At 42.8% G+C, this 26,993-nt stretch overlaps 2 protein-coding genes across 11 annotated transcripts in view; one reads left to right on the top strand and one right to left on the bottom strand.

Moving 5' to 3' along the window:
• The first annotated feature begins 739 nt into the window (after window positions 1-739).
• LOC110538680 (uncharacterized) lies at window positions 740-9,916 on the top strand. Of its 9 annotated transcripts, none has more exons than XM_021625644.3 (13): window positions 740-924; window positions 1,222-1,343; window positions 1,663-1,797; window positions 1,889-1,928; window positions 2,117-2,188; window positions 2,293-2,334; window positions 6,716-6,806; window positions 6,953-7,018; window positions 7,176-7,247; window positions 7,344-7,427; window positions 7,632-7,760; window positions 8,145-8,229; window positions 8,373-9,916. In XM_021625644.3, the coding sequence occupies exons 1-12, from the start codon at window positions 876-878 to the stop codon at window positions 8,224-8,226; spliced, it is 984 nt and encodes a 327-aa protein (XP_021481319.2). In that variant the 5' UTR covers window positions 740-875; the 3' UTR covers window positions 8,227-8,229; window positions 8,373-9,916. The 9 variants fall into 9 exon arrangements, with proteins under 9 accessions (XP_021481319.2, XP_021481320.2, XP_090050029.1 ...); XM_021625645.3 differs by having other exon boundaries at window positions 7,635-7,760; XM_021625646.3 differs by having other exon boundaries at window positions 761-924; window positions 1,663-1,728.
• Window positions 9,917-19,965: 10,049 nt separating this feature from the next.
• The window catches only part of adgrl1a (adhesion G protein-coupled receptor L1a), a 236,538-nt gene continuing 229,510 nt past the window's right edge, over window positions 19,966-26,993 (bottom strand). For both annotated transcript variants that reach the window (XM_090193898.1, XM_090193897.1), the window contains 2 exons: window positions 22,457-22,474; window positions 19,966-22,310 (listed from right to left, as the gene is read on the bottom strand). In XM_090193898.1, the coding sequence (XP_090050024.1) occupies window positions 21,385-22,310; window positions 22,457-22,474 (944 nt within the window). In that variant the 3' untranslated portion in view covers window positions 19,966-21,384. The remainder of the gene's footprint in view (window positions 22,311-22,456; window positions 22,475-26,993) is intronic.

Consider the following 26,993-nt stretch of genomic DNA (forward strand, 5'->3'; position numbering starts at 1 on the left):
ATAGATTGGCACATGATGCCTCTCCCTCAGTTTCCCTGTGTAGACGGTTGATAGATTGGCACATGATGCCTCTCCTTCAGTAGTTTCCCTGTGTAGACCGTTGATAGATTGGCACATGATGCCTCTCCCTCAGTTTCCCTGTGTAGACGGTTGATAGATTGGCACATGATGCCTCTCCTTCAGTTTCCCTGTGTAGACGGTTGATAGATTGGCACATGATGCCTCTCCTTCAGTTTCCCTGTGTAGACGGTTGATAGATTGGCACACGATGCAAAAATATAAATGTAAAATGTAAAGTGATGGTCTCATGGTTCATGAGCTGAAATAAAAAATCCTACAAAAGCTGATATCTCAAAAATATTGTGCACAAATTTGTTTACATCCCTATTAGTGAGCATTTCTCCATTTCGCTAAGATAAACCATCCATCTGACATGTGGCATATCAAGAAGCTGATTAAACAGCAGTGGTGGAAAACGTATCCAATTGTCATACTTGAGTAAAAGTATAGATACCTTATTAGAAAGTTACTCAAGTGAAAGTGAAAGTCACCCAGTAAAGTACTACTTTAGTAAAAGTCTAAAAGTATTTGGCTTTAAATATAATTAAGTATCAAAAGTAAACATATTTGCTGATAAAAAGTCTAAAAAGTAAAAGTATAAATCATTCAAAAGTTATATTATTTAGCAAATCAGACAGAACAATTGTCTTGTTTTTTGAATTTTCCGATAGCCAGGGTCACACTGTATCACCACAGAAACTGTGGTGATACAGTCACTTATAACTCCTCCTGTTTTCTAAACTGAATTTACTGAAGCAGGAAGAAGAAAAGCGAAACATTTTTTACAGAACCAGAAGGCAAGACCACAGACTAAAATGTATCCATTCAGCCTGTTGTTTGTTTTTTTGGTGCTCCCGTATCAAGGTAAAGACTAAGTTGTAACAGTATTCGCAATTTATCATAGCTACATTGCTATAAAACTCTCTGAAGGCAGAAAGTTATCTTACTGTATTGTGTCACCTGGGCGAGGTCGGCTAGCAACCCGTTAGCCTCATACACAACCTGTTTGTACCTGTGATTTGTTTAACTGTATTAGGATCTCAAACATTGGTAGCTGCAGTCTCTCTCTATTTCATTGTGTTTGTGTTTAAGGAAGTTTGTTAGTAACATTAAAGTAATGTTACATAGAAAGTTGTACTAAATGAATGTCTTCTTCCGTAGCTTGCTTAGCGTGCTCTCCCATCGAGAAAATGGACAGGTGTGAAGATTTGTGGACGGGAATTGGATATGTGTACCCATATGAAACTCCGGCTGGATCTGAAATTGAGGTGGACTCAAACAATGTTAGTGGAGATCTTATGGTTTAATTCAGGATTTGTACTACAGACTTTGTCTTGATTCTCCACCCTTCCCCCAAGTGCACACTTCCCGAAATGGATTTCACAATGTTGGAAAGTCCCTGCAGCTAATGTTTACGCCCGTTCCAATGCTTTTAACCATGGCGGGAAGTGTGCAAGTGTACACTTTGGGGGAAAGGGTGTAGAATCAGGTATGTTTTTTTTTTTTTTTTTTAGATAATAAGTACTATGTTGTATGACAAAACAGGGCTTTTTGATTCAAACCTGAATTAAATTCTTTATTTTCTTATGTGCTTTCCCACAGACTCCAATAGCCTACCGTGGCATGAACAAGCCTTTTGAGGCACATCTCTCTGATAAGGTGATAAATGTGAGCAACAGTGCTGTCATCCTCTCTGAATGCCTAAATCTAACATTCAAATTCTTTCATGTTCTCCAGGTGAGTCCTGTTATTATTTCACACAATTGAGATGATTTGATTGTTGAAAATGATTTCAGAGATACTTACTTCCCATGTGTCTTCTCTTAAGGGCAAGGTTGAGGAGTGCCATTTGTATTACATTGTTGCAGGTAAAGAATGATGTTCCTATTTTCTTTCATTTTAAACTTCTTGCACTTTCATATTGGTACATATATCCAAGGCAGTTAACGCTAATTTCTCTGGATAAGAGCGTCTGCTGAAATGTAAAAAACGTAGACTGACAATACTCTAATATTAGCAAACTGATATCACCTCTTTGTCTGATCTTTGTCTGTAGAGAGGGAGCATGTGGCTATGATAACTATCAATCTGACTGACAATCTGACTGACACCTCGGACAACACATCAGGTAAGTTAACTACTATAAAGACAGCTAATTACTGTCTATAGTATCTCCATCTGTAATAAAGTACATATTCAATTGAAATGACTTTACTCTCTGATTAAACTCAGGAAATGGAGACAAAGCCACTAGCCACACAAAGGAAATCACTGGTGAGTGTTTCCATATTTTTTCTTTTGTTTGACATTCTACTGTCACCACAGCTCCTTCTTCTTTTTCTTCTGAACCCAATTATGGACAAATGCGATAAGACAAACAAACCCCTAACTAAATCAGCAAGAGTTTTGAACAGTCTGGGTTCAGAATGTGGACTAGTTGATGTCTGGCGTGAGATCAAACCTCAAGCCAAAGATGATACTTTTCTAATGTACCCAACTCATATTCCAGAATAGACTACTTATTTTTCCCCAACAGCTATCTGCTGTGAACAGTTGCTCTATTGGAACGTTTGACTTATCCAATCATGTCAAAATATATTTATCTGTGAACCTGAGCAGCTTTGTTTCTCTATCCAGAAATGAGAAACTTAATACATCTAATGGCAGATAAACATTTCAGAGCAGAAATGCATTGTGGGATTGTGAATTACATACAGATAATAGTGACCCTACTGTACATTAGATGCTTCCACTGTATGGGAGGCGGCAAAACCCACTCGAAGTGGTAAAATTATTTCATATGCCTCATTTAAGAAAAAGAACAGTGAGAAGTTGTGTGACATTGAGAAAGATGCGAACAATTGCACAAAAGGTTTTCTACTGAGAATTGGAGGCACGTAAATCTTGAAGCAAACGAAATCTTTAACAAACTCTCCATATCAATGATAACATGTTCCATGTTAGACAAAAACATATGAATATGATAATCAAGTAAGCTCCTTGCCTATCAATTAAAAAAGGAGCAACCAGAATGCATGTTACACTCCCCTCTTTAGCAAAATTAAAGACCTCTCAAAATGAAAGACTCTCCCATAACAATGATTGGAGGATAAACATAACACTGGTCAAACCTGAGTCTATGAAGAATGGAGCTGCCCAATTTCCAACTTTACTATTGGTCAGCCCAAACTCGCAAATTCTTGTCTGGGACTTTGGGCAGATATGACTCGTCATGGGTTCAGATTGAATATCAATCTAGCCATCCTTTACCTCTGAATCAGTTAAATCATATTTGTGATGACAATAAATACACAGTAATGGCATGGGCAGACTGTAGAAAGCACTTGGGTATTTCAAACACGTTTTTTAATATGCTCCTATTTCTTGTTGCCCAATGTGTTCTTAAAAGTCGGCCTTCATAATTGGTGCCCGCTGGGTCGTAGGAGGTTTGCAGACTTGTTCCATAGTGGATTAAAAACAATGAAGGGATTTATACAAATCCATCCCGAATATAACATCCCTGGTACACATTTGTTTTAAGTGCCTTCAAATCAGAAATGTTATCTTTATATTTATCAAATAATTAAAGCTGAGATCTCAGTTATCAGAAGTTAAGAATTAATAACCACATCTGTATCAAATTAAATCAAATCAAATTGATTTATAAAGCCCTTCTTACATCAGATGATATCTCAAAGTGCTGTACAGAAACCCAGCCTAAAACCCCAAACAGCAAGCAAATGCAGGTAATACTTGATAATATGTATTGTACATTATCCAAACATTATGAATCCTCCTTTGTTTCACTTCAAATGATGTGGGAAAATGACTTAGGCACGGAATTTGATGAGGAGGTTTGACTTGAGAGCTGTAATAAGATCCACTTCCCATTTACTAGTCCCAATATTAAGGACACTAACTACAAATTAATGTTCATGTTTTAGCTTACCCCTGTTGAATTAAACTGTAAACTGTAAACTTTTTTTAATCTATTCTGGCATTGCAATAAGCTAATGGATTTCTGGCGCTCTATTCATACAGCCACTCAGATCATTTAGATATGGTATTGGTACAATCCAGTGGTGGTTGGTGCTGTTTATGATGAGGGAGGACGATAAACATTTTTATGGGCCTTATTTCTATTACAGCATGGTAGGTGACTGTCATTCAGATTCCATTCACCCAGCTCAATGTAACATCGATAGATTTAGGCTCCTACATGATACTCTAATTTTCCCTATAGCCTTTATGAATTTGCTACAACCTAGCCTATGAATGAAAGTTTACAATGTAGGTGTTCAGGTCGAGATACATTTTAGTAATCAAGATGACAGACACACATTCAATACCACCTTGCACACTCTGGTCTGCATCTATCTGATGTAGGGTGTAATCATTAGTACAACAGTTATAAACAAGAGTTTCTATTGGACAAATTCAGGTATGTTTATCCCAGATTCGTTCCGTTTGCTTCCGTTTAAGAAATATTTTTCAACAGAATCGGCTGAATGAATACACCCCGATCAAACGCAAAAATAGTTAACTTTCATAGAGCCAGATCGTTATATAATTCCTTCTCGCATCTATGCCCTCTCCTCCTCTCACCTTTTCTTTCTCTCTTTGAGTCAACTACTCACCACATTTTATGCACTGCAGTGCTAGCTAGCTGTAGCTTTTTGTTCTTCAGTACTAAATTAATTCTCTGATCCTTTGATTGGGTGGGCAACATGTCAGTTCATGCTGCAAGAGCTCTAATAGGTTGGAGGATGTCTTCCGGAAGTTGTCATACTTTCTGTGTAAGTCTATGGAAGTGGATGAGAACCACGAGCCTCCTAGGTTTTGTATTGAAGTCAGTGTTCCCAGAGGAGGAACGAAACTAGCTGTCCTTTAGCTACTATGGTTGCTACCATGGTTTGGCTACCATGGTTGCTACCCTATATAGTGATGTTGAGGCTACTGTACACCTTTCATTGCAAAACAGTCAATATATTTAGTATAGTTTTATCTATAAAGGATCACTTTTTGAATGTTACAATATTTTGATTAATATGAAATTATATGAGGAGGATGGTTCTCCCCTTCCTCCTCTGAGGAGCTTCCACTGGTACAGTACCCAAGCCTTTACCATCTTAATCAAATGCTGAATACTGCGCTTGATTCAGACAAGATAAGGTTGCTGACAACTTACTTTCCAAATAAATGTATTCTTGTGTGTTGGAAAAATGACAACCCACCCACTTTTCATTTGTGGCTAAAACAAGTTGCAAACTTCATGCCATTAGAAACATGAATAATGGACTTACAGAACTGCAGATCCACATTCTTGAAAGTATAGTTTTTTATTGAGAAAAGCTCTTAAAATAGTACTTCTTTCATATTTTATCTACATTTATTGCACTAGTTGTTTTAAAATCTCTGAAAATGTGTCTGCATTAACACTAACAGTATTACGATATTACAGTATATCTGCTGCTAAGCTGTAATACTAACTGCTTTATTTAGTTTTGTATGGAATGTATTTTCTGTTAATCTTTAGAATTGTTTATTTATTATATAATTGAAGTCAGAAGTTTACATACACCATAGCCAAATACATTTAAACTCAGTTTTTCACAATTCCTGACATTTAACAATTCCCCGTATTAGGTCAGTTAGATATAGGATATAGGACTCGTTTAACTGTGGATATAGATACTTTTGTACCTGTTTCCTCCAGCATCTTCAGAAGGTCCTTTGCTGTTGTTTTGGGATTCATTTGCACTTTTCGCACCGAAGTACGTTCATCTCTAGGAGACAGAACGCATCTCCTTCCTGAGCGGTATGACGGCTGCGTGGTCCCATAGTGTTTATACTTGCATACTATTGTTTGTACAGATGAACGTGGTACCTTCAGGCACCTGGAAATTGCTCCCAAGGATGAACCAGACTTGTGGAGGTCTACAATTTGTTTTCTGAGGTCTTGGCTGATTTCTTTAGATTTTCCCATGATGTCAAGCAAAGAGGCACTGAGTTTGAAGGTAGGCCTTGATATACATCCACAGGTACACCTCCAATTGACTCAAATGATGTCAATTAGCCTATCAGAAGCTTCGAAAAGCCACAACATAATTTTCTAGAATTTCCCAAGCTGTTTAAAGGCACAGTCAACTTAGTGTATGTAAACTTCTGACCCACTGGCATTGTGATACAGTGAATTCTAAGTGAAATTGTTACGCTTGTCGTCGGAAGGAGACCAAGGTGCAGCGTGGTAAGTGTTCATGATCTTTATTCCTCAAAAACACTCGAACAAAAATAACGAATACAAAACGAAAGCGAACAGTTCCGTAAGGCAACTCAACTATACAGAAAACAACTACCCACAAAACACAGGTGGGAAAAAGGCTGAAAAAGTATGATTCCCAATCAGAGACAACGATAGACAGCTGCCTCTGATTGGGAACCACACTCGGCCAAAAACAAAGAAATAGAAAACATAGAAATAAAGAAACTAGAATGCTCACCCTAATCACACCCTGGCCTAACCTAAATAGAGAATAAAAGCCTCTCTATGGCCAGGGCGTGACAGTATGTCATGTTTTGTTCCTTTACATGATACTTATATAGCACAGTTTAACAGGATCTCAACAACTGACATAGACAGCTTTTTGTTTTTCAGCTGGTGTTCTGGTTATCTTGGTTCTGCTGCTGGGCATTGTTGGTTTCTTAGTGTACAGATATGTCAACATTCCTTGGAGAGACAAACATTCGTGAGTACCTTTTATGACCTGCATCAACAATAGGGCTCAGAGTGTACAGCCAGTCATCTTAGCTGTCCAAAATGAATTCAGAGAGGATAAACGTATGATTTAGGACTGAACGCAACATTTCCTTTTTTCATCACACACCACATCAGGTTTGCTCTTGCACAGCTAACTCAGATGGGTCGGGACTACCTTAACACCAACAGGGAAAACCAGAGGTGAGTCAGACTCAGTCAACCTGAGGACATTTTTAGTAGTTACGTGGTTTAATGTGCTGAAGTGTTTCATGTTACATTACTAAATATCAGTTATCATGCCAGACAACAGCTTAGAGCAGCAAGAAGTAACACGTGTTGTTGTTTTAACTTCTCTAAGGGACAACGGAGAACCTGATGATCCAGCTGCTGGGGACGCTGAGTCTCTCCGATCTGCGCTTGTCATTGGCAGGTTAGACAGCCAATCTATTGAATGTAATATTTATGTTCCTACTATACTTCATGTCTTCCTCAATCTATAACTGCATTTGTCCCTTTGAACCATCAGGGACCAGGGGGATGGGGTGGAAGAGGAGAGGGAGCCACCACACAGTCAGGAGTCCTCTCTGCTGAATGGGCATCTTGTGAACAGGTTAACCTTTCTCTGAGAAATACCCTCATTACTTCATTACCGGTTGGGTATCATTATCCTCCGTCAGAGCTGATCCCATGAGTCATTGATCCCACAGGTTTAATAGAAAGACTAGTTTGTTTAACACATGATCCTTATATTCTAATACCTGTAATACCTAATGAGCATGGTAAATGCTCATGCATGTTAAAAAAAAATGTTTAGCAGACAAGGAGAGAGAGGTGAGCCAAGCAAGATGTTCGTTCAGCCAATGGGCCGTGAGGGAACAGATACTGAATTCTCTCAGAAGAGACATGCTGGATTTCCTCTGGTGAATGGAAACCATAAGGCCAGGTAAACTTTACCACATGATGAATACCTTGATAGATCTTCATTGAATGATACAGATGGAGGATCTTAATTTGAGCCGGTTTGCTACAGCAGGAAAATAGTCTTGCAGCAACAGGAAATGTGAATTGTTATGTGGGTTGATACATTTTTCATTAGGGCAAATGCTCAGCAACAAAAGAGTGATCAATTTAAGATCGTACCTCTGTAATCTCACAATGGGGCATGCAATTTAAGGTAAACCTGACTACATATTGATACATCCACAACTCATTGGGTATAATGTTACCAACTCCATTTTCCCACGGTTCATGTTAGCCTCTGTCTCTTTAGGGGACAGTATTATGGTGGATCATGAATGTGAATGTTGATGTCTTATTACTCCAACAGGGTTAACGATGAGACTAAGGAAGCGACTCCTGGTGCAGAGTCCAGGACCTCCTCAGATGAATGGAGGACCTCCCATGTCTGACAGGTGATATTGTAACTATTGCTAAAGTAACACTGTTCTGAGCTTTTTCTCCACTGTATTTGAATTGAAGGTACAGGATTGTATAATAACCGTGTTTTTACCCATGTTTCCTGAACCAGCCTGTCTTACTGTGTTCTGTGTCTAAGGTTGGAGAACAACCCTGTTGGTCAGCGCATGAAGAAAACTGCTCTGGTGAACAAGCAGGACCAGGACTGGTCAGCAACGGCATGTAGCCAGTTGAAAATATATAGTATATAAGATGAAACTAAGTGTAAATATAATAAAAAATAACATGATATACACTGTAATATAGAACAGTATAATATGACATTATATAATATCGTAACACTTACTTGAAGCTGCTTCTTGTATAGTGCTATATGTTCTAATGAATGCATTCTTAACAACATGAATGATGCATTAATGCATACATAGGACATAACTGTATAGTAAAATGCTAGTATAATACTGTGCTGGTAAGCTGCTAGCTGTGGGGTTGCCCCCAGCTGTGGTTTCTATCATTCAGAGTATCTATGCTCAACTGTGGTTCAAATCCATAGTTTTTAGCTTAGTTGTTACCGTAAACTAGCACTTCTTAGAGACAAAGTTATGGGAAATGCTGTATAACTACTTACCATTCTGAAGTGTAACAGTCAAGTTTATATGTAACAATTGTTAATCCCTTTTTTAAATGTTTATTTATATATTTGTTTGCTTGATTAGATTGAATTTGTATGACTAATGCATTATTTGACCCTCCCGTTTAGAGGGATATTATTTTACCCTCCCGTTTAGAGGGATATTATTTTACCCTCCCGTATAGAGGGATATTATTTTACCCTCCCGTTTAGAGGGATATTATTTTACCCTCCCGTATAGAGGGACATTATTTTACCCTCCCGTATAGAGGGATATTATTTTACCCTCCCGTATAGAGGGATATTATTTTACCCTCCTGTATAGAGGGACATTATTTTACCCTCCCGTATAGAGGGATATTATTTTACCCTCCCGTATAGAGGGACATTATTTTACCCTCCCGTATAGAGGGATATTATTTTACCCTCCCGTATAGAGGGATATTATTTTACCCTCCTGTATAGAGGGACATTATTTTACCCTCCCGTATAGAGGGATATTATTTTACCCTCCCGTATAGAGGGATATTATTTTACCCTCCCGTATAGAGGGATATTATTTTACCCTCCCGTATAGAGGGATATTATTTTACCCTCCCGTATAGAGGGATATTATTTTACCCTCCTGTATAGAGGGACATTATTTTACCCTCCCGTATAGAGGGATATTATTTTACCCTCCCGTATAGAGGGATATTATTTTACCCTCCTGTATAGAGGGACATTATTTTACCCTCCTGTATAGAGGGATATTATTTTACCCTCCCGTATAGAGGGACATTATTTTACCCTCCTGTATAGAGGGATATTATTTTACCCTCCCGTATAGAGGGATATTATTTTACCCTCCTGTATAGAGGGACATTATTTTACCCTCCCGTATAGAGGGACATTATTTTACCCTCCCGTATAGAGGGATATTATTTTACCCTCCCGTATAGAGGGACATTATTTTACCCTCCCGTATAGAGGGATATTATTTTAGTGACTAAAACATTTTCCATTATTTGTATCCAAAATATATTACATTAAAACATATATATTTATTCTCATACCGCATGCTGTATTTTCTTCAAATACAATTGGAGCACAGAGACACCCTTTAGGAGCGGAGGACTATTTGCTCATCTCTAACATCCTACTTGGCTTAGACGAGAAAGGGAATGCAGAGAGGTGCCAAAGAGAGGACACTACTCTGTAGTAAACACTAACCGAGAGAAGGAGAGAACACTGGTGCAGAGATGGAGGGGGGATAAAGGAGAATCATAGCCTACTATCACTACCTTGACACATAGTGTATAATAGAGTAACACAGCTAAATCCAAACACTTGAGGGCAGTAAAGAACCAGGAAGAACCCAGTGACATCACCAGTGCTGGTTCAGTCTGAGTTTAATAGCTGACTGTCTATTATTACAGCGATGTTAGGTTCTGTGGGTGATGTGTACTACTCATGCCATCTCAGAGTGCCCAAAATGGCCACTAACCTTGGCAAAGGCTATTTTTACCTTTCTGCTGAGATAGCCTCACCTCTGTGGCTGTGTGAGTGCTGGGGAGATGGAGGAGTGTATCTGGGGTGACACGGAGGCTGTGTGATTCCCCCTCTATCTGTCTGCCTAGTAGGCCCTAGGCGTGTGTTTACATCTGTATTTTATTGTGCTGAAGTGTGGGGTGACTGTGTGGTCAAGGCTGGAGAGCTCCCCCACAGGGACTACTACTGAGGGGGCACAGTAGGGGCCAGGAGAGGGAGGAGTGTGTGTATCATACATGTACTACAATGTATGAAACACACACATTATATTTTGTATGAAACACACACACACACACCAAGCGGACAGAGCAAAGGAGCAGAGGGACAGGATTGATGATAATGGTAGTAGGAAGCCATATAATTATGAATTAAGACGCTCTGATGCACATAATAATTAGCTAAGAGCTAATTAGCTAACGATCAGATTCTACAATGGCCATGATTATGTGCCATCAAGGAAACGAACCCCTCCAGGAGACACGTATCAAACACTGATGACACACTATCAGTAACAATGAGCTTTCAAGGGAGGCTGGATACTGTACTACAAACCCCTTCACTTCAATATAGGGCCCTCACATCACAAACTATAAGTTTAGGGGAAGTGCGCACTACAGAAACATTCATGCTCGTAGTTTGTTGTTGCCATGGCAAACTCACTAATGTAGTTTAACTTCCTGTGAATGGTCGGCTTTCTGCTATGAAACATCCAAAATGGTGGTTGTACAGTACTGCACCATACTGCTATCCATGTGATCTGCAGTTTGCATTATCATACGGCTCACTAAGTCTACTGTATACCTAAGCAACTCTTCACATTTTTTAAGTGATCTGCCCAGCCCTGACTGAAACCACCCACCTCTGTTCTCAATGTCTGCCACTGGTGCTCAGTACCATTTGTTATGAACAACCGTTGATTTCTCAGCATGAACTAACCCTCCTCAACATAGAATAACCTTGTTGGTCGTCTTCCAATCATGGTGGGCGTACAGGACCTATCGCTAACCAACCAACCCTGAGTGGGAGTGAGAGCATGACTCGTACAGAAACAACGTCTCCTTCCTCTCGCCTTTCTTTAGCTTTTCTTTGATTGTTTTGTTTGTTTGAAGGCCTTGGATAGAAGACAAGAATCAACCCACCCACAGTTCCATCTGCATGTGGTTGAGAAGAGAGTTTACTCAGAGCAAGGCAGAGGCAGGGTCCTGTTGGTACGAGGCTGAGGTTTAATACACCACCATACTCAGATCCCCATCACCCTGCAGGCCAAACCATGAATAAATCATTAGCACTTAAAGACACCTTTTCATTTTCATCTTGAAAGACACCCACACAGCATTAGAATGAATGCACATGGAAAGATTGGAGGGAAACTCTAGTCCATTATTGACACAAGGTAGTTCGATTTTAAATAGTTTTTTATTAATATGTGCTGATACAGGGTCGCGCTGACCTGCGATGACGCAAACGCTCACAGAAAACCACCACCCCCTTTGGCCCAGATAGACAGACAGCTGTCAAAGCAATGACGTGAGAAAAGAATCACACATCAGTCCTCAAATAAAAAAAGAACAAAACTGAATCAAGGTTTTACATCAACCTCTCTTTAGAAAGGATTCAGAAGTACAGAATAAATGAATGGAGAAAAACCCATCATAGTAAAATCTAAGAGAAGTACTCTAAATGGAGATGTACACATTATCATCACCCCAATGGCACACGATCAGTACTCCGTCCTCAAAGGTCCTACTGATGATGAACCTCCCAAACTGAGCCCTTCCATCCATACACCCAGCAATAGTTCTACCAGTCGTCACTCATCTCTTACCAACACTTCTCTGCCTTAGACTGTCTACCTGTCTGGTCATTCCTAATGTCTAATACTGTCTGGCTGGGTCTGACCAATGAACATACTGACCTGCTACTAACAGCATCACAACCCCTCCTACAGTATAGAGCCCAGAACATCTCATGCACATTTCCCAGACCCTGCCCTTGTTCACTTACAGCCATGCAGAACACTCACCAATAGACCTCGATAGGTGGCTGGCCACTTAGACCAGCATCTCTAGCCTACAGTGACCAGTCAGCCTCGTGGGGAGTATGTGTGTCCCATGGAGCTGCTCACCACAGAGATGGTTCATCAGTGTCCCATAGCGTTAGTCATCCACACATGCAGAGTTTCAGACACAGTTCAGATCAGAGTCACACAGTCAGAGGAGCCAGAGTACTGGTATGTGTATTCAGAAATAGAAAAACATGCCTACAAAAATGAATAGGTCAACGTCAGCCTGCTCCTAGCTCCTACGGTTACGTGGATCGACTTTAAACATGTAAACGGTAAATCCCTTATGATCTTTTATGATCTCTAGCGCCACTTCACTGTACACAGTAGTTTAAACTACCTAACCTGACTGGACATGTATGTGTGTTACTATGCGTGTAGTATGTGTGTGTGTGTTGTCTTTTGATTTTGGACCAGAGGTTCCGGGTGTAGAGTACCCAGCCTACCCTACCCAGAAATCCATCTGTTGTAGTCCCACCCTGTGTATAAAAGATGGCCGCCGCTTTGAGCCATAACTCAGCTCCATGGACGGACAGTTACCCAACACAAAAATAAACAGCACAATCCTTGTCACTGCATTTGTGTAATCATACTCCCACATATTCTTAAAACTATGATATATGTACTGTATATAGTCATGTGGACACGTAACAAGAGACCAATAACAAAATAGTACTAATTTATTATTCTCTACAGGAAAACCTGTTGTATTCCTTATCACTCTGAAAACCTCCCTTGTCCAGTAGATGTGGCAGTTGATTCCTATTATATCTCAATAATTTCACTACACCGACAGAGACCTCCGTGTTACTGTTACAATGGGTTTGTGAGGCCAGTGGAGTTGATCTAATGCGCCTGGTTAGTTGATCAACTGGAACCTCCTGACTCCTCACCACGGCAACAGTAAGGCATCTAGAACAATAAATCACATTCTTATCTCTGCTTCCTGTATAACCTTGCACGAACACACAGGCACACTGACACTCATCCCCCCACACACACTCTGTCCCTGGCTAACTGTGACATCACATGTCCTGACACCGCTCCCTTTATGGCAGTTCCCTGGGGATAGACTACATGACCCAGTGCTCCTCCTCTCCTCTCCTCCGCTCCGCTGCAGAGGAACCACTGACATGTTTTCACACTAACGCAGAGGTCACAGGATATGGGCATCACAGACCTGGGAGAGAAACAGTCCATCTGAGAAGGTCAGCAGCAGGGCAACGTTACTGTCAGATCACAGTGTCCTCCGCTGTCTATTGGAACACTGAGAGATGACTGTTCTACTGGGGTAGAGCTGCAGGGGCCGCAGACTGAAGGGACAGACTGACTCCAACTCTATCCTATAAGAACCTTCAATCCACCTGCCTGCACACATGGAGGTAGGGGCTAGATGCACGGGCAGGGAGTAGTGGGCTGGAAGTGGGTGAGAGAGTGAGGGGGAGGGAGGGAGAGAGAGTGTGTGTGGGTGCGTGTGTGTGTGTGTGTGTGGGTGTATAGAGGTCTCTCCCTCTGTGGTCTCAGCACAGTAAATGATTAGCCAGTGTTATTATCCTAATCAGAGGTAACATAGGGATTTAGATGGGGGTGAAACTCCCATTGAGCAGGTCTCTGGGTCCTACAGTGCTTTCTGCTGTATAATCACTAGCATTACCACAATACAGTACGGCTCCACTGTTTATTGAGATATCAATCTGGTGTAAACAAAGCTTAAGACAAACAAATTAACTCCAAACAAAACTCTGGGATTAATGCTGGGCTAAAAGAGAGCCCATTGGTGGAATAAGATGGGATGGAGTGAGAGAGGTGAGGGAAGAAAGAGAGAGAAAGAGAAAGAGAGAGAGAGAGAGAGAGAGAGAGAGAGAGAGAGAGAGAGAGAGAGAGAGAGAGAGAGAGAGAGAGAGAGAGAGAGAGAGAGAGAGAGAGAGAGAGCCTACACAGGAGATGGTGATGCAGGTTCTTCCCCTCCTGGTGAGTCTGTCCATACACAGTGTCTGTCCCTGTGAGGTTACCAGCTAAAGGTAAACTTTGAAGATCACATCAATAAAGATGTAGGTGGTGATGTGATGATAATGATGGCGGTCAGTGTAGGGCATTCATTAACTTTTCTTTATTCCTTCTAGTCAACATACATTCAATTGTCCATTGCTGACCGGTCAATGCTCCTATTGAATTAACTATGAGCTGCAAGGCCAATGTTGAATTAATATTTCCAGTAACAAGCAAAAGAAAATGTGCATAATTATCAGATCCTTCTGTAAACACAGACATACACAGCGGTCCAGTGGTAGGCATATAGTAACACTACCCTACCAGGCCGTTTCCAATGTTAAACCAAGTCAGACACACCAGCAGAGTATTGCACACATGCCTCCTGTAGAACACCTGGGCCTCCTATCTGAGTCTGAACTAAGAGAGATTCCTCTACCAAGAAGAAATGGAGGAAAAAACGAATATATTCTTAATTCTATCCCGGCTCTCAATCCTTCTCTTTCTCCCCCAAGAGCCCCAACTAAACTCAATGTGCCCTTTAGGACTCTTTAGGAAGAAGTGGGACACCCAGGCCCTAACCAAATGTCACCCTGAAGTGGACGCTGGAGAATCCATCTACTTGCCTAAATGTACTGCACATTTAAATGGGCTTACTTCAGCATTCGCATCGCACAGCTCAGCTATGTACAGAGATCTTGAAAAAAACAAAATAAAGCATGAATAAATGAACATAGAAATAAATATTCCAAATACATAAATAAATATAGAGATAAATAAAGCATTAGAAAAATACATAAATAAAGAGAATGGCAAAACTCTCAGATTTTTAAGGTTGGGACAGACTTTAGGGGGAAGGAACCTCATGAATACATCTCTGGTTTGATGGATGGTTTCTCTCTGGAAACGCTTTAATACGGCAACGCTACATTCTGACATTCTGGTCTCATCAGTCAACTCTGCCTGTCATTCTGACTGTCTGGTCTCATCAGTCAACTCTGCCTGTCATTCTGACTGCCTGGTCTCATCAGTCAACTCTGCCTGTCATTCTGACTGTCTGGTCTCATCAGTCAACTCTGCCTGTCATTCTGACTGTCTGGTCCCATCAGTCAACTCTGCCTGTCATTCTGACTGTCTGGTCCCATCAGTCAACTCTGCCTGTCATTCTGACTGTCTGGTCCCATCAGTCAACTCTGCCTGTCATTCTGACTGGATGGTCCCATTGGTCAACTCTACCTGTCATTCTGACTGTCTGGTCTCATCGGTCAACTCTGCCTGTCATTCTGACTGTCTGGTCCCATCAGTCAACTCTGCCTGTCATTCTGACTGTCTGGCCCCATTGGTCAACTCTGCCTGTCATTCTGACTGGATGGTCCCATTGGTCAACTCTGCCTGTCATTCTGACTGTCTGGTCTCATCAGTCAACTCTGCCTGTCATTCTGACTGTCTGGTCTCATCAGTCAACTCTGCCTGTCATTCTGACTGTCTGGTCTCATTGGTCAACTCTGCCTGTCATTCTGACTGTCTGGTCTCATCAGTCAACTCTGCCTGTCATTCTGACTGGATGGTCCCATTGGTCAACTCTGCCTGTCATTCTGACTGTCTGGTCTCATCAGTCAACTCTGCCTGTCATTCTGACTGTCTGGTCTCATCAGTCAACTCTGCCTGTCATTCTGACTGTCTGGTCTCATTGGTCAACTCTGCCTGTCATTCTGACTGTCTGGTCTCATCAGTCAACTCTGCCCGTCATTCTGACTGTCTGGTCTCATCAGTCAACTCTGCCTGTCATTCTGACTGTCTGGTCTCATTGGTCAACTCTGCCTGTCATTCTGACTGTCTGGTCTCATCAGTCAACTCTGCCTGTCATTCTGACATTCTGGTCCCATCAGTCAACTCTGCCTGTCATTCTGACTGTCTGGTCCCATCAGTCAACTCTGCCTGTCATTCTGACTGGATGGTCCCATTGGTCAACTCTGCCTGTCATTCTGACTGTCTGGTCTCATCAGTCAACTCTGCCTGTCATTCTGACTGTCTGGTCTCATCAGTCAACTCTGCCTGTCATTCTGACTGTCTGGTCTCATCAGTCAACTCTGCCTGTCATTCTGACTGTCTGGTCTCATTGGTCAACTCTGCCTGTCATTCTGACTGTCTGGTCTCATCGGTCAACTCTGCCTGTCATTCTGACTGTCTGGTCTCATTGGTCAACTCTGCCTGTCATTCTGACTGTCTGGTCTCATCAGTCAACTCTGCCTGTCATTCTGACTGGATGGTCTCATTGGTCAACTCTGCCTGTCATTCTGACTGTCTGGTCTCATCAGTCAACTCTGCCTGTCATTCTGACATTCTGGTCTCATCAGTCAACTCTGCCTGTCATTCTGACTGGATGGTCCCACTGGTCAACTCTGCCTGTCATTCTGACTGGATGGTCCCATTGGTCAACTCTGCCTGTCATTCTGACTGTCTGGTCTCATCAGTCAACTCTGCCTGCCATTCTGACTGTCTGGTCTCATCAGTCAACTCTGCCTGTCATTCTGACTGTCTGGTCTCATCAGTCAACTCTGTCTGTCATTCTGACTGGATGGCCCCATTGGTCAACTCTGCCTGTCATTCTGACTGTCTGGTCTCATCAGTCAACTCTGCCTGTCATTCTGACTGTCTGGTCTCATCAGTCAACTCTGCCTGTCATTCTGACTGTCTGGTCCCATTGGTCAACTCTGCCTGTCATTCTGACTGTCTGGTCTCATCAGTCAACTCTGCCCGTCATTCTGACTGTCTGGTCTCATCAGTCAACTCTGCCTGTCATTCTGACTGTCTGGTCTCATCAGTCAACTCTGTCTGTCATTCTGACTGGATGGCCCCATTGGTCAACTCTGCCTGTCATTCTGACTGTCTGGTCTCATCAGTCAACTCTGCCTGTCATTCTGACTGTCTGGTCTCATCAGTCAACTCTGCCTGTCATTCTGACTGGATGGTCCCATTGGTCAACTCTGCCTGTCATTCTGACTGTCTGGTCTCATCAGTCAACTCTGCCTGTCATTCTGACTGTCTGGTCTCATCAGTCAACTCTGCCTGTCATTCTGACTGGATGGCCCCATTGGTCAACTCTGCCTATCATTCTGACTGGATGGTCCCATTGGTCAACTCTGCCTGTCATTCTGACTGGATGGTCCCATTGGTCAACTCTGCCTGTCATTCTGACTGTCTGGTCTCATCAGTCAACTCTGCCTGTCATTCTGACTGGATGGCCCCATTGGTCAACTCTGCCTGTCATTCTGACTGGATGGTCCCATTGGTCAACTCTGCCTGTCATTCTGACTGGATGGTCCCATTGGTCAACTCTGCCTGTCATTCTTACTGGATGGTCCCATTGGTCAACTCTGCCTGTCATTCTGACTGGATGGTCCCATTGTTCAACTCTGCCTGTCATTCTGACTGGATGGTCCCATCGGTCCACTGCCTGTCATTCTGACATTCTGGTCCCATTGGTCAACTCTGCCTGTCATTCTGACTGGATGGTCCCATTGGTCAACTCTGCCTGTCATTCTGACATTCTGGTCCCATCGGTCAACTGGCTGTCATTCTGACTGGATGGTCCCATTGGTCAACTCTGCCTGTCATTCTGACTGGATGGTCCCATTGGTCAAGTCTGCCTGTCATTCTGACTGGATGGTCTCATTGGTCAACTCTGCCTGTCATTCTGACTGGATGGTCCCATTGGTCAACTCTGCCTGTCATTCTGACTGGATGGTCCCATCGGTCAACTCTGCCAGTCATTCTGACTGGATGGTCCCATTGGTCAGCTCTGCCTGTCATTCTGACTGGATGGCCCCATTGGTCAACTCTGCCTGTCATTCTGACATTTTGGTCCCATCGGTCAACTCTGCCTGTCATTCTCACTGGATGGTCCCATTTGTCAACTCTGCCTGTCATTCTGACTGGATGGTCCCATTGGTCAACTCTGCCTGTCATTCTGACATTCTGGTCCCATCGGTCAACTCTGCCTGTCATTCTGGTCCCATCGGTCAACTCTGCCTGTCATTCTGACTGGATGGTCCCATTGGTCAACTCTTCCTGTCATTCTGACTGGATGGTCCCATTGGTCAACTCTGCCTGTCATTCTGACTGGATGGTCCCATCGGTCAACTCTGCCTGTCATTCTGACTGGATGGTCCCATCGGTCAACTCTGCCTGTCATTCTGACTGGATGGTCCCATTGGTCAAGTCTGCCTGTCATTCTGACTGGATGGTCCCATTGGTCAAGTCTGCCTGTCATTTTGACTGTACTGTCTGAAATGGCACCCTATTCCCTACATAGTGGACAACTTTTGCCCTGGTGAAAAGTTGTGCACTATGGTTCCATTTTGAACACAGCATGCTTCTTTGATCCAAGTTCTGTCTTTGTTCGCATAGGGCTCTGGTCAATATTAGTTCACTACATAGGGCTCTGGTCAATAGTAGTTCAATCCATAGGGAGGCCCTGGTCAGAACTGCACTACATATGAAATAGGGTGCCATTTCGGACAAACCCTGTCATTGTTCCTTGCTCAAGATCCTGTGAGGCAGCCTGAAGTGTCCCAGTTTTACGTTGGTACCTGAACCCTCAGAAGCAGCTGGCTACCCTAGTCTTTGAGATGGAAGCTAATAGAATAAAAGGCTTTCTCCTAGATATAGAATTACTGTCCCCTTCCTCTGGTGTGCATTCAATTCACCCAACAAAAATAGCTTTTTGAATGTACACACTTACAAAATTCCCACGAATATGGTACCCACATGTACGCACACACTCTCCTGGACATGTACGCATACACACAAACTCTCTCTCTCGCGCGCACACACACACACACACACACACACACACACACACACACACACACACACACACACACACACACACACACACACACACACACACACACACACACACACACACACACACACACACACACAAAAAAAACCCAGGGAATTCATTGTCACATTAGGCTCTGGAATAATGCTGAAACTATCTGTTAGAAACAGCAAAATGAAAGACGTTTTGATAAAAAACAAATGTTATCTGACATGCTAAAACCCATCATATTAAAATGATATCATTTAGTTGTATCTAGGATATAACCTTTCAAACAATACATTACTGACCAAAATCACATTATGGCTGCTGTCCTTGAACCACAATGCATTGGAACGCCCATGATGAGGCACAGTATGACATGTTATTATGACATCTATCCCCCCTCCCCCACCCACACAGCACTTCCTGTCTGGGAATGTCAAAGGTCAAACATTAACAACATGTAATGGATTATATTACATAAAATTGTGCCAGGACTTTTTTTAAACGTTTTTATTTGTATGCAAAATCTACCACCCATCATACTCTTTCTCTCTCTCTGTTTTTCTGTTCGAGAGATTTTCACTGAATGGCACAGCACTAGTTATGACTCAAGAGAACGACAGTGAGAGAGCAAGATAAAGACGGGCAGAGAGATGGAGTGCATCATTCAGGTCACAAACTCCAAAACATTTTCTTTTTTTCTTTTGTTGTTTTGTTGCAGTACAAGAAGTCCGTTTTTAGTATTTCTTACTTTTTTGTTGCTTTTCTTCATCTGGTTTCTGTATTTACACGGTAGGAGTAGAGTAAGTACTGTAGTTTGTGTGGTTCATATGTACAGGGTTAGACTTGCGTAACGGCTGAAGTGGTTCCAACATTTAGAGTCCATTCTGTCACAACCACACATAGGTGACGTGGACACATCCATTGAAGAGGGCATCCATTCTTAAAGGGTGCACAATCTGTCCCTTTAACCCTCCGGGTGATGCAACAGAAAGTCACCAAGATAACATATTCTTCTTAGTAAAGCAGTCTTTTACTTTTCAAATGTCTGAAGAAAATAACAAAAAAGTCCCCCCCCCCCCCCAAAAAAAAAGTCCTTGTCCGTTCCTCGAGTCCTAAAGATCTACCTCTTGACCCCTGACCCTTGACCCCTCAAACAGCCTTCCTGTCCTGTGGTGTACTTCTTACTTCCTCAGTCTCTCCTCTAGTTCTGTATATACGAGTCAGTTCATAGCAAGATAAAATAAAGGCAACTACTCTTAGACAGCTCCAACTGCCTTGTCTGAACAATTGTTCTGGCTTCTTTTTACTCAGATGGAGGGTTGTGTCTGATGTTCAGAAACAAGCACTTCTGTGAGTGAGTGAGTGGGTGTGTGTGTGTATGTCTGTGTGTGTATGTCTGTGTGTGTGCGAATGCTCCAGTTTCTGTTCTGGCTGGGAAAATGTATTTTTGGCAACACTGAAGTAGCTTTCAGAGATTTTCTTCCTACGGTATAATAGGCTACTACAGTATATCCCCTGTCTCCACAGCTAACTACGCCGAGCAAATGAGTGAACAAAGAGAGAGATGGAACATGAAAAATGGAAAGAGAAAAGGGAACTAGAAAATGAGAACAATTTCTCTAGAGGAATGTTTGTAGAAATTCAGTGAAATTAAATAAAATGGACTTTGAACAAAGTTAAGTTGAGAAATATCTGTAGCTCTGTAGGAGTAAGGTATAAGGGGTTTGTTGGATTGGTACATTCAGAGTGCTGGACTTGGCATCTGTCTGCTGCGTGCCAAGAGAAAGGGGGATGTAGAAGAGAGAGAAGGAGAGAGCGGGTGAATGTTCCAGAGAAGAACAACTCAGCCATCACTCATCTCCACCAGACAGCGGAGGTTCTCTAGGATAAGACTGTTGCCGTGGAGACAGCTAAACCTCTCCTTAAATTTAAATTTGTTCGCTCATCTTTCAATACAAATAAAGAGGGGAAAAAAGGCAACCAATCAAGCAGGAAGTGGAGAGGAGCGAGAGAAAGAGCGAGAGGCGGGTTCTGAGGAGGCAACCAGCCAGCCTTCATCCTCATCCTCATCATCTTGGTCCCCGTCCGCATCCTCCCGGTTCCAGTCACAGGCTGGTGACCAGCTGCATCTGTCCGTCTCCCTCGCTGTGGGTGGGCTCCTGGCCGGGGTGCCCCTCCCCCTCCCTACTGGGCCTCCTGGGGGGCGGGGCCTGGTAGAAGGTCTGCATGGGTGCTCCTCGAGACCCCAGGGCGGGCCTCCCAGAGCTGTAATAGAGCTCCTCAGGGGGCTGGGCCGAGCGGGGCACCACCTCCAGGGGCTCGGGGCTACTGTCCGGGTAGGGCGAGTCTCGCAGGTTGGTGATGCTGGTGTACAGGGAGTCCCTGGCGGGAGAGTCAGGGCCCTGTCCCCCAGACCCCTGGCCTCCGGCGCTGTGCCCACTGTGGCCGCTGTGGCCCAGGCTCTCTGTGAGGTCGGCCGTGTAGCTCTCTGACTCCTCGGGGTCAGACTGGTAAAGGACAGATTGGGCTCTCTGCAGTAGCAGCGGCTCCTCCAGGGCTTTGTAGAGCAGCTCCACGTCCTGCGGCGTCCTCTGGCGCCCGCCTTCTCTGGATAGGAAGTCCTCGTCGAGCATCAGCCTGGACGACGGCTCTGGCACAGCTACTCCCGTGCCTCGGCCTACTCCGCCGTGAGGAGGGCCCCTCGCTAGACTACCACAGAGCCTATCCCCGCCCCCAGCTCCTGCCCCACGCAGGTTGTTGTGCACCAGCTCAGAGATGATCATCTTCTCAAAGGCAGCTGCGTCAGACAGGTTGCGCCGTATTCCGTCCCCGCCCAGGGTTTCAGACCCGCGGGGGTTGAGGAGGGGAGGGGGGGTGTCTGCACACCCCATGCCCCCGCCCAGGAAGTCACAGCTGCCCCCGCCACCGCCCACCGGCCCCACGCTGCGGAGGGAGTAGCTGTTGTTGAAGTTACCATTGAGGGGCAGGGTGTCCATACCACATGGATCACGGGCCTTACACAGAGTGTTCTCTGCACAAACACACAGTACACACAACACATAGGGGTTATTAAATAGAATTAGGGCTTAAACATTATTTTGGAGAAAATATAATATTTGTGTAAACACTATAATAAACACTGATAGTAACATAAAGGTTTATAGACGTGGGACATACTTGGGTCACGGAAGGTTCCTGTAGATCCATGGAGAAGCCACAAAGAAAGGAATGAAAAATACTGGTGAGTGAGTCACTTTTACTCCTCCTCTCTCTCTCTTTCATCACTCTCTCTCTCTGTCGCTCTATTTTGCTCTCCCTCTCTCACCCCCTCTCTCTACAATCAATAGATTTTATTGCTATGATAAAGACTAACAAGAGAACACATCAGCCAATAATACCCACAACAAAAGTCAAACCACTCAAACAAATATACAAGTCAATGTATTAACCAGTAAGAGGCTTTGAAGCCACCGGTCAGCCATATAGGAATTAATGGAATTATACAGTATGTTAATTCAATGTTTCAAGGACACAATAACATGTATTTTTAAGTATTTTGATGTTGTAGTGGGGACAGTAATGTCAGAACCAAAAATGATATATATTTTTTATTTTATGTTTAGCTCTATAATATAATTAACGTGACAAAAACAAATGTAGACATTAATAAATGCTTTTCCATAGCTTCCCCCAAAAATGTTTACAACGGTGAGGGGGTGCCAAGATGGAGGAGTGGTGGCTTCAAAACAGCGCCTCCTGTTAGTCATCTAGTGCAAATCATCTATAATCATTGATAAAACACAGGCACACAAACGGCCTCATAAACAAACACACAACCTGTAGTTTTGACATGATAATCCACCATCATTTACACCACTCACACACACACACGCGCACACACGCGCACACAAATACACACACACACACACACACACACACACACACACACACACACACACACACACACACACACACACACAGAAACCACTGTGGTATATTCTGCTGTCTGTGAGCCTGTGATTCAGTACATCCATAATGCATGCACCACCATCTCATAAAGTAGCAGTAATGCTTATTCTACGACGCGCCTTCAACACACCAAAATATGTTGTGATTTTACTCCCAAATTGCCATCACAGGGTGATCGCATCAAAATGAGAGGCATGGTGAGGCATGGCTTCCCTAAGTAAATCCGTGTTAGACTGCGGTTCGGTGTGGATTTAATTTTTAATGCATGGTATGATTTTAATCAAGACTCGTCGGCTGTTGCTATGGCGGTGGTGGAAGGGCTAATTAGACATTCTAATGAAGTACACTTCCTACTTCCTCTCCTCTCAGGGTTCTAAAAATGTCCCTGCCACTGCTGAGCCGGACCCCGTGGCCGTCAGGCTGCCTGACGCATTGTGCAGAGAGTGTTTAAAATATTAAACAGAGATGCTGTCTACAATTTCAGGCCTCTACTACGACACAACAGGCTGCTACTATAGTAACTCTCTACTGGCTGGCACACTCCCTCTCAGTCAGGCAGGGAGCACACAGATAGAGAGGAGGGAGCACAGAGCGAGTACTCTGGATAGCTCTACTACTTAAGACCTACAGTACTATGAGAGTACTCTGGACAGCTCTACGATTTAAGACCTACAGTATTATGCGAGTACTCTGGATAGCGCCTCTACTTAAGACCTACAGTATTATGAGAGTACTCTGGATAGCATCTCTACTTAAGACCTACGGTACCATGAGAGTACTCTGGATAGCTCTACGACTTAAGACCTACAGTACTATGAGAGTACTCTGGATAGCTCTACTACTTAAGACCTAGAGTACTATGAGAGTACTCTGGATAGCGGCTCTACTTAAGACCTACAGTACTATGAGAGTACTCTGGATAGCTCTACGACTTAAGACCTACGGTACCATGAGAGTACTCTGGATAGCTCTACGACTTAAGACCTACAGTACTATGAGAGTACTCTGGATATCTCTAATACTTAAGACCTACAGTATTCTGAGAGTACTCTGGACAGCTCTACGACTTAAGACCTACAGTACTATGAGAGTACTCTGGATAGCTCTACTACTTAAGACCTAGAGTACTATGAGAGTACTCTGGATAGCGGCTCTACTTAAGACCTACAGTACTATGAGAGTACTCTGGATAGCTCTACGACTTAAGACCTACAGTACTATGAGAGTACTCTGGATATCTATACTACTTAAGACCTACAGTATTATGAGAGTACTCTGGACAGCTCTACGACTTAAGACCTACAGTACTATGAGAGTACTCTGGATAGCCATACTACTTAAGACCTAGAGTACTATGAGAGTACTCTGGATAGCGTCTCTACTTAAGACCTATAGTACTATGAGAGTACTCTGGATAGCTCTACTACTTAAGACCTACAGTATTATGAGAGTACTCTGGATAGTGCCTCTACTTAAGACCTACAGTACTATGAGAGTACTCTGGATAGCGTCTCTACTTAAGACCTACAGTACTATGAGAGCACTCTGGATAGCATCTCTACTTAAGACCTACAGTATTATGAGAGTACTCTGGATAGCGCCTCTACTTAAGACCTACAGTATTATGAGAGTACTCTGGATAGCGCCTCTACTTAAGACCTACAGTATTATGAGAGTACTCTGGATAGCATCTCTACTTAAGACCTACAGTATTATGAGAGTACTCTGGATAGCGTCTCTACTTAAGACCTACAGTATTATGAGAGTACTCTGGATAGCGCCTCTCCTTAAGACCTACAGTATTATGAGAGTACTCTGGATAGCTCTACTACTTAAGACCTACAGTACTATGAGAGTACTCTGGATATCTCTACTACTTAAGACCTAGAGTACTATGAGAGCACTCTGGACAGCTCTACTACTTAAGACCTACAGTAGTATGAGCGTACTCTGGATAGCATCTCTACTTAAGACCTACAGTATTATGAGAGTACTCTGGATAGCGTCTCTACTTAAGACCTACAGTATTATGAGAGTACTCTGGATAGCTCTACTACTTAAGACCTACAGTATTATGAGAGTATGATGGATAGCTGTACTGTAATAATAGGGAATTCAAAGTAGGACTACTACGTAAGGGCTACTGCCAGAAGATCTATCTAGTATACTACAATTGAAGTTGGAAGTTTAAATACACCTTAGCCAAAAACACTTAAACTCAGTTTTTCACAATTCCTGACATTTAATTGTAGTAAAAATTCCCTGTCAGTTAGAATCGCCACCTTATTTTAAGAATGTGAAATGTCAGAATAATAGTAGAGAGAATTATTTATTTCAAGTTCTATTTCTTTCATCACATTCCCATTGGGTCAGAAGTTTACATACACTCAGTTAGTATTTGGTAGCATTGCCTTTAAATTGTTTAACTTGGTTCAAAAAGTTTCAGGTAGCCTTCCACAACCTTCCCACAATAAGTTGGGTAAATTTTGGCCCATTTCTCCTGACAGAGCTGGTGTAACTGAGTCAGGTTTGTAGGCCTCCTTGCTCGCACACGCTTTTCAGGTCTGCCCACACATTTTCTATAGGGTGGAGGTCAGGGCTTTGTGATGACCACTCCAATACCTTGACTTTTTTGTCCTTAAACCATTTTGCCACAACTTTGGAAGTATGCTTGAGGTCATTGTCATTTGGAGACCCATTTGCGACCAAGCTTTAACGTCCTGACTGATGTCTGGAGATGTTGCTTCAATTTATCCACATAATTTTCCTACCTCATGATGCCATCTATTTTGTGAAGTGCACCAGTCCCTCCTGCAGAAAAGCACCCCCACAACATGATGCTGCCACCCCCGTGCTTCACGGTTGGGATGGTATTCTTCGGCTTGTAAGCCTCCCCCTTTTTCTTCCAAACATAACGATGGTCATTATGGCCAAACAGTTATATTTTTGTTTCATCAGACCAGAGGACATTTCTCCAAAGAGTACAATCTTCGTCCCCATGTGCAGTTGCAAACCGTAGTCTGGCTGTTTTTATGGCGGTTTTGAAGCAGTGGCTTCTTCCTTGCTGGGCGGCCTTTCAGGTTATGGCGGTTACTCAAATTATGTCAATTAGCCTACCAGAAGCTACCAGAAGCTTCTAAAGCCATGACATAATTTTCTGGAATGTTCCAAGTTGTTTAAAGGCACAGTCAACTTAGTGTATGTAAACTTCTGACCCACTGGAATTGTGATACAGTGAATTATAAGTGAAATAATCTGTCTGTAAACAATTGTTGGAAAAATTACTTGTGTCATGCACATTTCCAAAACTAGAGTTTGTTAACAAGAAATGTATGGAGTGGTTGAAAATGAATTTTAATAACTCCAACCTAAGTGTATGTAAACTTCCGACTTCAACAGTATATGTGTAGTGTACAAAACATTAAGGACACATTCCTAATATTGAGTTCCAAACCGATGCCCCTGGCACCTACTACCAGACCCCGTTCAAAGGCACTTACATTTTTGGTCTTGCCCATTCACCCTCTGAATGACACACATACATAATCCATGTCTCAATTGTCTCAAGGATTAAAAATCCTTTCTTAACCTGTCTCTTGCCCTTCATCTACACTGATTGAAGTGGATTTAACATATGACATCAATAAGGGATCATAGCTTTCACCTGGATTCACCTGGTCAGTCTTTGTCATGGAAAGAGCAGGTGTTCTTAATGTTTTGTACACTCAGTGTATTTCTAGTATCT

Source organism: Oncorhynchus mykiss, chromosome 12, assembly GCF_057628025.1.
Source record: "Oncorhynchus mykiss isolate SJ-2025 chromosome 12, ASM5762802v1, whole genome shotgun sequence".
Classification (NCBI taxonomy): Eukaryota; Metazoa; Chordata; class Actinopteri; order Salmoniformes; family Salmonidae; genus Oncorhynchus; species Oncorhynchus mykiss.

What these genes read in the sequence shown, in the direction of transcription:
- LOC110538680 (XM_021625644.3), top strand. Translation starts at nt 876, where the DNA reads ATGTATCCATTCAGCCTGTTGTTTGTTTTTTTGGTGCTCCCGTATCAA. An exon ending in AATTCTTTCATGTTCTCCAG is followed by an intron (nt 1,798 to 1,888) that starts GTGAGTCCTGTT and finishes TCTTCTCTTAAG; the next exon opens with GGCAAGGTTGAGGAGTGCCA. An exon ending in CACCTCGGACAACACATCAG is followed by an intron (nt 2,189 to 2,292) that starts GTAAGTTAACTA and finishes GATTAAACTCAG; the next exon opens with GAAATGGAGACAAAGCCACT.